General features: G+C 34.4%; 2 protein-coding genes across 6 annotated transcripts; one reads left to right on the top strand and one right to left on the bottom strand.

Annotated features, from left to right (window-relative positions):
* Window positions 1–4,317: 4,317 nt before the first annotated feature.
* LOC140821872 (uncharacterized protein At4g28440-like) lies at window positions 4,318–8,029 on the top strand. Of its 2 annotated transcripts, XM_073182539.1 has the most exons (3): window positions 4,318–4,444; window positions 4,514–4,795; window positions 7,588–8,029. In XM_073182539.1, the coding sequence occupies exons 2-3, from the start codon at window positions 4,519–4,521 to the stop codon at window positions 7,785–7,787; spliced, it is 477 nt and encodes a 158-aa protein (XP_073038640.1). In that variant the 5' UTR covers window positions 4,318–4,444; window positions 4,514–4,518; the 3' UTR covers window positions 7,788–8,029. The 2 variants fall into 2 exon arrangements, with proteins under 2 accessions (XP_073038640.1, XP_073038630.1); XM_073182529.1 differs by having other exon boundaries at window positions 4,352–4,795.
* A 669-nt stretch (window positions 8,030–8,698) lies between these two features.
* On the bottom strand, window positions 8,699–11,081 carry LOC140821847 (uncharacterized). 4 transcript variants are annotated; one of them, XM_073182500.1, is made up of 5 exons: window positions 10,824–11,081; window positions 10,596–10,720; window positions 10,208–10,244; window positions 9,135–9,174; window positions 8,699–8,951 (listed from the first exon to the last, which is right to left on the bottom strand). In XM_073182500.1, the coding sequence occupies exons 1-5, from the start codon at window positions 10,973–10,975 to the stop codon at window positions 8,928–8,930; spliced, it is 378 nt and encodes a 125-aa protein (XP_073038601.1). In that variant the 5' UTR covers window positions 10,976–11,081; the 3' UTR covers window positions 8,699–8,927. The 4 variants fall into 4 exon arrangements, with proteins under 4 accessions (XP_073038601.1, XP_073038593.1, XP_073038619.1 ...); XM_073182492.1 differs by lacking the exon at window positions 9,135–9,174; XM_073182518.1 differs by lacking the exons at window positions 8,699–8,951; window positions 9,135–9,174 and adding an exon at window positions 9,489–10,139.
* Window positions 11,082–12,089: the final 1,008 nt, after the last annotated feature.

The following is a 12,089-nucleotide window of genomic DNA, read 5'->3' as shown; positions in this document are numbered from 1 at the left end:
TTTTATTCGTAAGAATCATAGTCATATTTATATTAAAAAATGACATTTTTTCATGGTTGACACAAATAGAAGATATGTCTCACAAAATTGACTAATATACTAGAGTTTTTGATAATCCATTAATGATTAAACCCACTTCAAAAAATAATCTGAAATAGTTAATTGATATTTTCCTTTAATAAATATTCAGTAATACACATGTAATACTTGAAGTGGCAAAGGGTCAGATTATCGTACGTTTGAATATTTGATTTGTGATCTATTGTGAAACGGTCTTACGAATCTTTATCTGTGATATCACAATAAAAAGTAATATTCTTAGCATAAAAAGTAATACTTTTTAATAGATGACTCAAATAAGAGATCTGTCTCACAAAATACGACCCGTGATATCGTCTCACACAAGTTTTTGTCATGATTTGTACTGCTATAAGTTATATTTTTTTGGTTAGGTTTTCAATCTTGCACGATCGAGATTCCATGTAATTATATTTCAATCAGTTCAAAAAATAGTTAATTATCGTAATGAGGATCGTTGAGAAGCAATAAATTCCTCATATATTTCAATAAATAATTACTCATCCGAACTAATGCGAGAATTTTACATCAAATTATGTAATTTTATATACGGCCGAGAGAGAATCGGCTTTATTAAATTTAAATACTGATATATACAAAAACATTAATTTTCTTTAAATTAATTAAACTAGATAGAGGCTCCTCAATAATGTTGAATATATTCTTAATTACAATCTTAATATAACGTTCATGAAAATGCAAAAACTTAAAAATTATATATATAAAATCTGTTCGCTGGTACGTAATTGTCTTTGACTTTAATGTCACACTTATATTTATGAGAGAATTTAGACCAAAAAAAAAATGACGCGATATTTGTAATTAAAAAAAGGTAAAGTGGCACAAATACGTGGGAGCTAGTGGTTAGGGGTGGTTCGGTACGGTATATCCGAGTGTTCCAAACAATAATATATACCGTACCTAAAGATACGGTATTGAAACATCGGATGCCGATATCGTGTCGAAATTTCGGTATAAATCGGTAAATTGCTATTGATACCAAAATTATATGTACAAAAAAACCTTTTTCATCATCTAGCAACGCAAATTGATCACAATTAAAGTACAAATTAAATTGAAAGACTAATTTGGATGTACACTCTCGACAAGAGCATATTTCACCATTATATATTTAGGCTATGTTACCATTCAGTAGGAATACATATAGGCAAGAATCTTTCAATTCCCCGAAGCCATAAAGCATTTCTTATATCCTGGAATAGAATGAAGCCATAAAAATTCTACTAGTGAACAAATAAATACATAAAGGCCAGAATCTAATCAAAGTTTGGCTCTTTAACGAGCACCCTCTCCCTGCTCAAAGCTCACTGCGGCGCCGACATTGGTTGTTCCTAACGAACAACCAGATGGTGAGGGACTCTAGGAGAACAACGTGGCGATTCAGAATGGTGCGAGACAAACATATGCTGCTGCATTCTTGGCTTCTTCCCAACGAACTCTATGCAAAAGCTTCCTCGGTTTGGAGGATAAAGTCAGAGTTAGGGCACTCTGCAAATACACGAAAGAGGACTTAAGATAAACGAGAAATCCTTGTTTTTTAGTCCAAACCCAAATTGTTGGATTAAAGTATGAATCCCAGTACAATAAAATAGAAATTGAAATCTTAAAATACCCCAATTTATAAGTGAAATTTTTAGTATTTCGGTAAAATTTAAAATACATATCATATACCGTACCGAAAATTTTGATACGGTATACGTATACTGTTAATTTTGGTTTGTTCGGTATATGTCGATATGGTATGTGAGATATACCTAAATTTTCGATATTTTTCCCACTTCTACTCGTGGTACCGCAATATCAGGAGCATATACAATTCATGCATGTTCGGTTGTCCAAATGTGAGTAATTAGATCATCCGAGTTTCTAACATTTTTATAAAAGTTGACATATATGTTAATAATACAAACACTAACTTTTGATCAAATCACAGAGAGAGAAATACTCCAAATGTAACATGAAATAATCTTAATTGAAATGTCCGTACCACACTTGCAAAAATGCACGGGGCGCTGGAGTCACCCAGGCGAGATCTTACCTGATAAGTTACCTGATGAGAAATAAATTTGAAAATTAAGTCAACTTTTAAATGGAGAATGGAGACTGGAGTTTGGATTTGCTTTGCTTTGATTCGATTTAATCGCAGCCTTTGTGAAAATTTTCTTGTTGGTATATTAATTATCACCGTTGTTTACAAACTACATGCACGATGCACGATCTTTCGTTTCTTACGGGGAATGAAAAACATTGAAAAAATGCCGCAGATCCACCGAGTCAAACGTCGTCAATGGGCTGAGTTTGAGATCCAGATTGACTCCGCTACTGACTGGAGGGGTGGGTACCTCCGGAGCCCCGTCGACAACGGGGTGAGGACGAGTCAGTTTCGCTGTTTGTCGGACAAATTGGCATGTGTAATCCGCGGCTACGGACACACGCTGCATTGCGTTCCTCATGTCAGCGATTTCCTTTCGGGATTCTTGTCTATGTTTCAGAATACTGGTCTGCACGGGGTTGATCTTCAAACCGGCGAAGGCAGCAGCGGTGGGGAGGAGTTTGATGAACCCATTCTCGATCTCGCCATCTCGGAAAGGAAATAGCTTCGCGCCTGCCGAGACTGAGGCCTGGACCAGAGCCGTCGGAGAAGCTTTTTTACCTTTGGAGGACTCCACGGTGCTGCTTTGGCTGGCAGCCATCACGGGTTCCGAAGGGAAATAAGTTTTAGCCCTCCAGCCACAGAACCTGCGGGCAGCGTCGTATGCTCTGGCTGCCTCCACTCCCGTGTTGAATGATCTCCTCCCCATACCTCCCCCACGGCCGCTTTCTCACATCACGGTAGTGCACTTCATCGTCGGAACTGCTGACTTTCTTCTCACCCTTTTGCGGAGCCATAGATCTTCTGTGCTGAAAATGTACGTAGTTTAATTACTTATACTGTGAAATGAAGCTGGAGAGGAGAATATATAGAGGGGCGGAGGAGATACGTGGCTCAGGGATTTTGTTCATTTGGCCACCTTGCATTAATTGAGTGCAAATAAAATCGAAAACAATTATTTATAAATGAAAAGCGAGAGAGAGGAATATATAGCAGATAGTTGTGCAAGTTCGTGAATTTTTAATATGAGGTTAATTTTTTTAAAAGAAATAGTAATTACTATAAATCCTTTGTGCATATTACGTGCGTTTAATTAAAACGCACATAACATGCACAGTTTACGCACATAACATGCACAAAAAATAGTGCTCAAGATTTTTCTTATTTTAAAATTTATATGTATAAATAAATCATCACGACAGAAAATTGAAAAAAAATATTAGCAACAGTTGTATGAAATCATTGTTAGTCTTGTGTTGAAAAAATAACAATTCTTACTTATGTCCGTTGTGAATCTGTGATAGAACCGTCTCAACATTAACCGTCGTTAATTTGATTAGCATGATAATTTAACAAACAAGATGCCATCACAAATTATATTTGGATTAAGAATCCTTCTCTTTATTTAAGGTGATGAATTATCTCATTAATACAAGGTCACGAAACCACGTCAAAAAAATGACATACTAGGTATGGTGGGATGAATTACGAGAGTGGAATTTTTTCATATATATATATATATTATATATATATATATATATATATATATATATATATTTACTTTGGTGGATGTCTTTTAAGTTATTAGGATGAATTTTCATTTTTAATTTAGTAACTATAGTTTTTTTTCCCATTTTTCTCATTTATTAATGTGCACTTGTTTTCATTTTCGGTCAATTTTTTTTTTTTTTACCGACAGACGCGATCAACTCGAATAAAAAAAAACCAAAAACAATATATAAGTTACGTGACTAAAAATGAAAATTAACTGTAAAATAATCAAAAATGAGAAACAAACGCAAGTACGCTAAAAGTTTGAGCCATCGATTTTGCTTTTCAATACTCGAATCTCGAACTTAATTTTCAATTTGTTCAAAAATTTTGTTTATGTTTAAATTGGCTATCATTTTAAAGTTTTAGCTCGATCATATATGGATCGATAAGATGATCATTGATATTTTTACTATATATTGTATAAATGATCGATCATATATGGATCGAATAAATGATAATTGATTTTTTTTTACTATATATTATATATATGATTAAAAATATATAGAGTTTTGATATAATAAGATTTCGTAATTATAGGAAGATAAGTAACGTTTATCTTTCATATAATTATTGGAAAAAGTAAGATATTGTTGAAGATGTCTATGTTTATCAAATGAAAACGATGTCGGGTAAATAACGAGCATCCAGTGTAGGCGAACATTGGAATTTTGATGGCATTAACAGCAAATTAGGGCTGAGGTATGTCGCTGTTTGTACAATTTCGAATCAAATAGTTGATTTCACTTTCCCCATTTTTGCTCATCTCAGATCTCATGGCTCCTCCGAAAGCAACGAAGCAACAAGGTGGTGCCGCGCCCTCCGCACAGAAGCCTCAGCTGCGACAGCCCGTGTTTGTCAAAATCGATTCTCTGAAACCGGAGACATCTGGGCACACCATAGTTGTTAAAGTGATAAGCTCAAATACCGTTGTCAACAGGGCGTCACGCAATTCGGCTCTCCCTGGAGGCCGTTATCTGAGTCTCAAAATCGCGGAATGCCTCATCGGCGATGAAACCGGCTCTATACTCTACACTGCTCGTGACAATCAAGGTCTGCCCTCCTTGATACTATCATGCACGCGCACTCATATTCTTGTTCCATTAACGCAATCGAGCACTAAATGCGACTGCTGTTAGTCAGGAAATATGTTTCTGATAATACATCGTGTCCATTGTTTCGCGTGTTTACGTTGGATGCTATGACCCTTTTTTAATTCTGATGTTGAAGTCTTAAGCTTGAAGGTTGTTTGGATTCATCGGTGGCTTTTGAGACATAGAGGTGTTTCCCTTACTTAAAAAAGAAGAAGAAGAAAGGGTGTTTCTCAATTCTTGGCCTGTATAGAGTTGGAATATTATACACAACAGTGCCATTGCCATGGTGTGTTGTGCTGGTTTGTTATTTGTGTTTCGTTATGGTGTCTAGACACAAATGCAATGGCTGGTGCACCCATGGAAACAAAAAAATTATTCGGTGGAATTGACATAAAGTCTTTCAAATATTGTTGATTGATGCTAAAGGTGTTTGTTGATTATTTCAGAGTGGTGAGAATATTTGTCAAATTACAGCAGTTGGGAACCTGTTTGGCTGTTTGTTTAAAGGGCTCGTATACATAAAATGAAGTTTGGTCTGGCAAAATGCCAGTAGAGGAAGGGAGACATCCCAAATATTTCGTACTGGAAGAATAATTCGTGTTCAATTGTTATTCTTTATAGAATTTCTATTTGTTGCTTGGAACTTGTAACTCGAGGATATATATGCTTTACTTGATGGTTTTCAACTTTTCATTTTAACATTTTGAGCGAATGTTGCTTTTGAGGTAAATCAGTGAGCGTGCTGCAGTTTAAAAAAATTTCATGCCTTTTAAATTTTTTATTCATTCAAAGTTTTTTGGAAGTTGTATTCGATGTTACTTTGTTCCACTTTGTTTCAGTTTGACTGTAGTTTTACGATGATGTAGAGAATTTTTACGGATACAACAATACATTTATATTATAATAATTGTTGTGTAGTGATTTGACCTCTTACAATACTTGACAGTACCTCGTCTACTATAGCCAAATGTAAATTGACAACAACATTATAATTCATCTCATTCCAATTTTCATCGTCTGTCAGTTTCACAGGTCTATCTCCAATAGCGGTCAAACAATTCTTTTTTCGTAAAACTGCTTGTATCTTTATTTTTCATAGCATAAAATTATTTTCATTGAACTTTGTTATCTCGTACATGTCCGTTATTATGTCTATAATAATTTAATAGACTGAACAAAATAATCTCGTCTTAATAAAAAAATCTCAAAAAATCTTTTCTGATATTATAAGATGAAAGAGAACTTGATAAAAAGATGATTTCTGAATGAGATGGGGGAGTTTTATTTATAGAACTCCTCGTCAGTGTGAAAACGCGTCTTCCCATATGAATGAATCCGTTGTCAAATTCGATACGCACTGAATAATTTAGCTCGATAACGATGACATCCAACCAATGCATTTCCCGTGTTGCCATCATTTCTTTGCCGACAAAATTTACACCTTCTAACTGACAACACAGGAAATGCATTGATTGGATGTCATGCATTCAGTCAAATTTGATACACACTGAATGATTTAGCTTAATAACGATGACATCCAACCAATGCATTTAATGCATTTCCTGTGTTGCCATCATTTCTTTGCTGACAAAAGTTACACCTTCTAACTGGTAACACAGGAAATACATTAAATGCATTGGTTGTGTGTCATCATTATTGAGCTAAATTATTCAGTGTGTATCAAATTTGACAACGGATTGGTTCAGATGGGAAGACGCGTTTTCATACGCGTTTTTACACTGACAACTCCCCTCATTCAGAAATCATTCTTTCATCGAGTTTTCTCTCATCTTTCAGCATTTGAGTGTTTAGTTGTATAATATTTGTGAGGTGTTTGTTCTCATGTATTAAAAAAATGTGTGTTATATTTGGAAACACAGTGAGTGGTTGTACACCATAAAATATTATAGTGGAATCTCTTCATCTTGCTCGTGGTTTTTTCCCTAATAGTTTTTAGGGGTTTTCCACGTAAATCTTGATGTCTAATTTATTCTTTATTTTCATATTTATTATCTCAAGTTGTCGCACGTGAGATCAATATATTTTGTCAGATTCTGATGTTATGATAATATACCAAACTAATTTAACCACTTAGTGTTATTTGTATTGTGTGATAGATGCTATTCCTTTTTGCTTAGAAGTAGCATTGTGCATAGTGATTGTCTCCAAAATTGTGCTGTAGTAGCACAGCACCAGATCTAATGCCTTGCAAACCATAGTTCCATCCATCTCTTCTCGTCTGGAAAGTGGTGAGCAGAAATAGTTCTTCGGTATTTATGGTGAGAAGAGTAATCTTTTTTGGATGTTTAGGTGTACGCGTATGGACGAAGTATCTTTTTTATGACATTTGTGTTTTAGTGAAGCTTTCCTGATTTGTTGGCTGCTTGGTTTATCTGTCTCTAGTAGTAGATTACGATTGACGACTTTGATGTTTTATCCTTCCATATTTAATTTTTTTGTTTTGCTTCATGATTTTGGAAGAGGTTTCTTTCATATCCATTTTCTTTAACCTTTGTGGTGATCTAAATAAATTGTCAGATTTCGTGACTCTACTTGAAGATCGCAATTGTTGATTTTTGTCACTTCTTTTTTCTTATATCGTTGTGCTTTGTGTTGATCAATTCAGAATGCGAATGCTTTTAGTTCTTGATGCCATGGTGCTTTTTAAAAGCATTTCCATTTTAAGGATATAAACTTCTTCGCGAATTATGTATCCATTTTTTTCAATGAAAAGTTGCAATTTTCTTGCAGTCGAGTTGATGCAGCCAGGTAATACTGTGATACTACGGAATGCAAAGGTTGACATGTTCAAGGGGTCCATGAGGCTAGCTGTTGATAAATGGGGTCTTATTGAAGTCACGGAGCCTGCAAAATTTGTGGTCAAAGAGGACAACAATCTTTCCTTGGTTGAGTACGAATTGGTTAATGCTGTCGAAGAATCTGGAAAGTGACTCCACATTGATGCTATTGGAGTTTAATTTATCATGATTAATCAGGCTTTTGGTATACATGTTCATCTTTGTTTCTTTTCCGTGCAAGGGTAATTAACATATATAATATAACTTCGGTTTCACTGTAGGCGTGTCCAGAAGATTGTCTTGTAGTATATCTATCTCCTTATATAACTTATAGATTGTAGCGTTTTACAAATGTGGAACAGCAGATTGTTAAATTTTTGCTGCCTCTTTGTGCATCTTCTCGATTGTTATTTGCTCTCTGGGGTTTTGGTTACATTCTAATACGGTTTAGTGAGAAATTAGCTCTCTATCTGAAAATAAAATAAATAGATCTATTTTTAGCCGATGACTTCTATTCATCTGGTACCAAAGTTCCAAATTTAAGTTGAGATCTTGAGTATGAAACCCAATTTTGACATCTCCTCAGCTCAAAAAACATAGATCTATTACTGATTTTAAATTATTAGGTGTTTAATAATATAATAATGGTAATTAATGATGTTTTATTTAAGAAATCAAAGAATGTGAACATGCGTCGAGCAATACCGACATCATTTAAATTTGAGATATATGATCTCAAGCTCTTACTGGATTTGTGCACAATACGAATCCATTTGTAATAATTTCAAGTTGAGCTCGAACATTCGAGTTTGCGTAATAATTTCTCAAAAATTTTTGGAAATACCATTCTCCCTTAAATTTATCATAAAGCAAATATTTACCAATTAATAATTCTACAAAACTCGAGGGTATTTTCATCTGTTGAACTCAAACTCAAGTTTAAATATTTATTCATACTTAAGTTTAAATATTTATTCATACTTTCAAGCTCGAGTCCTGGTTCGTGTTCTCCCCTACACGAGAAGCCAACGGAAAACCTTAATGTCAAATTTTGCAACACAAAGTGAACGTCACAATGTAAAGGACCTGAAAGTTGAAAGTGGTATACAACAACGAGAATAATCAGAAAACTTGCGTTCGATTACAATCAGGTGTCTTAATTTTATCAAAGGTGATATAGTCGCCAAACTTGTGGGTGACACTCGGTTCGATCGATTGATAGTTATCATAGATTCGCTCGTTTCCAACATTTCTTGGAACATTGACGATATCCATGGATCTCCAACACCCGTCTCACCACATTTTAACATCATCCATCTACAATGCAGGAAAACAGAGTGTTTTACGAAGAGAATAGCAAATGTAGCCATACACAGCTAAAAGGAGAGCAAGAAGCAAAGAGAACAAGGCGTGATCCCCTAAAAAAGACCAGCTTAGTCTTACAAATAGAAAAAATACAAATTTCAGCTTTAAAAAAAAAACTGGCAGAAAGTTGAAAACCTCCAGGTCCCATGTCAGCCAATGAGCGGTAATCACAACCCTAAACAGAAAAATAGCACAAATAAAAGGTCACAGGGAAAACTACTGCTGGAAATTACAGGTGGTCCCAAGGAACAGAAGTTGAGATAGTAATGCACAAGTTACAAATATCAAGAGTCCCATATTACTTAGGAATAATCAACTCACTCTTTAGATCACGTTTGTTCCTCCAACAAAAAAACGAAGGAAAAATAACTCCAGATTTTCCGTGCTGAGCTCATTCTGACTCTAAAATCGGGCATTCTCCTAGTGTGCTCAAATAAATAAAACTCCTGCTTTGACCATACATCATACATCATCTTTGAAATCTGATGAATACCACACACTAGCATGGTCTACAAATTACTGAGTCAGCTATAAATGCAGCTGACAGATTAATTTCATCTTCAAGAACAAACAGAATTTTCAAGCTATAGAGTCCTCGTGTCATCCAGTTACCATATGGTAAATTTGTCAATTCAATTCGTCATCAATCTCTAAAGCTGCTACATAATAAATTAGCGATTATATTGGATTCGCCAAACATTTTTTCCATAAAGTATTTGGCTCATTCAATAAGATTCCAAAGAGTATACTGAAAACTTCCCAAAGAGATAAGAGAAAAAAGGAATGTGATGAAAGACTTTTTGCGAACATGAAGTTTATCATACAATCTAAAGATTATGTTTCCGGAAACACTAAGAGTCCATAACCTAGGAGGCATAATTACATATTTCCTACAGCCCACCATCTAATTTGAGAATCTTTGATGATGTATGGAATTTCTTAGTCAGTTTAACTGAATTTTTTGGGCTGGCCATTAGCACAATGTATTGTCGCTCCATCTGAATCTAAAGATCTGGAAGGCTAAGGCTATCCGGCTATGTACAGACCTTTAAGTGGTAAAGAGACTCTTGCATTCACCAAGGACAATTTCATTGAAGGAACCTCATTTATTGGCTAATACATCTTTGGAGGCATCACTACCTACTATAGCAAGGATTCACACAACATAGTCTATCATTCAAGCAGAAAAATAAATGAGATCAGTTCACCTCTTTCTTGTGACCTCATATTCAATCCTCTCTTTTCCTATAATTAAAAAAAAACTTCCAATATATTGAGAGAGTTATGCTGTATATAAAAAAGAACGTGCAAAAGGTCACAAAAATATAGTTCGGTAACGTATCATGCCAAGAAAGAATGACAAGGAATTCGTAGTTACGTGGACTCACTATGAAAAGTTAATCCAACAAACACTATTTTTAGGGCATGTCCATTGAGTAGAATGTACAGTTTTAACTTCCACAGCTGTTACAAATGCCAATTTCCCTCGGAATCGCCATGAAACCATATAATACCATCAAGTTAATTGATTGCTAAGGAAAAATTATCGAAACACCGAAACCAAATTAATGTGCACACCGGAAAGAAGAAATTTACCTTCGAGAGTCCAATCTTGTCCATGAGGAGCAACAGAAAGCATGGATTTAAGCAGTGCAGAGGCTGTTGCAGTGTGGTACGGTAACATTGACACCAAGCTAACGCCACTTAACTCCACAGGGGTCCTAGCTCAAATACCGATTGAAATATTGAATAATTATGATCGTAACCACGGATTAGGATATCACACGTTCAATTGCAATAGTAGATAAAGCACGCATCTAAAACCTGAAAATGCGAGCAGTTAGCGGTGTTCGAGATGATATTCCGAATGGCGAGGTAGTAGCCTTGGTTTTTACTCCGGGTGAGATTCTAATGACGGGACTTCGAGAGGATGCGGTGGCCAATCGCATGACAGAGCTGGCGGCGATGGTGGCCATGGAGGTGACAGTGTGGCAATCGGAGATGATGCTCAGAAATCAGAAACGATCATTAGGATTTAGGGCTTCGGACTTTGCTGGGTTTTAGTTTGCTGCAAGTCCAAAATTTCCCCGTAAGTTTGTAACAACTAATTAAATTGAAATGTCAAATGTCTTTTAATTTTTATTATATTATTAAGTTTGACATTTTTAAAATAATTAATTTTTTAATGTTATATTCAGTTTTAATAATTATATATTAATAAAATGTTAAAATTTTAATACAAGTTACGTGTAATTGAGCAGATAGAGTTTTTGTTTATTAAGTATCAAATTGTAGGTTCAATTCTTATTTAGATATTTTTTCTATTTATTTTTTTAATTCATATATCAAAATTGTAATGTAGTTCATTACTATTTTTTATAATTAGATTTTGATAATCTTTTAAATATAAACTAAATGAATTATAAAAAAATTGTATATGCACACAACGCATGTATCGGTAGTGCGTCGGTACACTAGTAACAAATAAGTTTTTGGTAATTAAGTAAACAACAAGTATCCATGGAGATGGATAGACCGGTTCATAACTACAGTGAAAAATAATATTTTTGACATAAAAATTTTAAAAATTTCATAATTCGGGTCAAATATGTCTCACAAGATTGACCCATGGTTTAAATAGATTTGTTTTTTTTTTTTGCTAAATTAATTCCTCAAAAGATGCAAGAGAATAGAGCATTCAAGAATTCAAGTATATACAATTTAGTTTGAGTGCGTCTCATGTGAGTCCGTCTAATCTGTGAGACGGGTCAATCCTACCGATATTAACAATAATAATAATAATAATCTTAGCATAAAAAGTAATACTTTTTCATTGATGACCCAAATAAAGATCTGTATCACAAAATACGATCTGTAAGACCATCATTACACAAAGTTTTTGTCATTTAGTTTTAATTGTAAGTACTCATCATAATTTTTATTTCTGCAATTATCATTTTTACAATTGTTTCACATATTAATTTAAAGTTTTTTCGAGTCCACGGATTTAAAGTGTGATTTCTATAATAAAAAATTAAATAACTAGCTATTATTACTATATCAAAAAGATTGTTTTAAAAGGATGAAATG

The sequence above is a fragment of the Primulina eburnea genome, chromosome 2 (assembly GCF_022965805.1).
Source record: "Primulina eburnea isolate SZY01 chromosome 2, ASM2296580v1, whole genome shotgun sequence".
NCBI classification, from domain to species: Eukaryota; Viridiplantae; Streptophyta; class Magnoliopsida; order Lamiales; family Gesneriaceae; genus Primulina; species Primulina eburnea.
The sequence above is the reverse complement of the archived record's forward strand: the minus strand, read 5'-3'. Positions and strand labels throughout refer to the sequence as shown.

Coding starts and splice junctions, on each gene's coding strand:
- LOC140821872 (XM_073182539.1), top strand. CDS start 4,519: ATGGCTCCTCCGAAAGCAACGAAGCAACAAGGTGGTGCCGCGCCCTCC. Junction 4,796..7,587: donor CACTGCTCGTGACAATCAAG/GTCTGCCCTCCT, acceptor ATTTTCTTGCAG/TCGAGTTGATGCAGCCAGGT.
- LOC140821847 (XM_073182492.1), bottom strand. CDS start 10,975: ATGGCCACCATCGCCGCCAGCTCTGTCATGCGATTGGCCACCGCATCC. Junction 10,721..10,823: donor CTAACTGCTCGCATTTTCAG/GTTTTAGATGCG, acceptor TATTTGAGCTAG/GACCCCTGTGGAGTTAAGTG. Junction 8,952..10,207: donor TATGAGGTCACAAGAAAGAG/GTGAACTGATCT, acceptor CCTGCATTGTAG/ATGGATGATGTTAAAATGTG.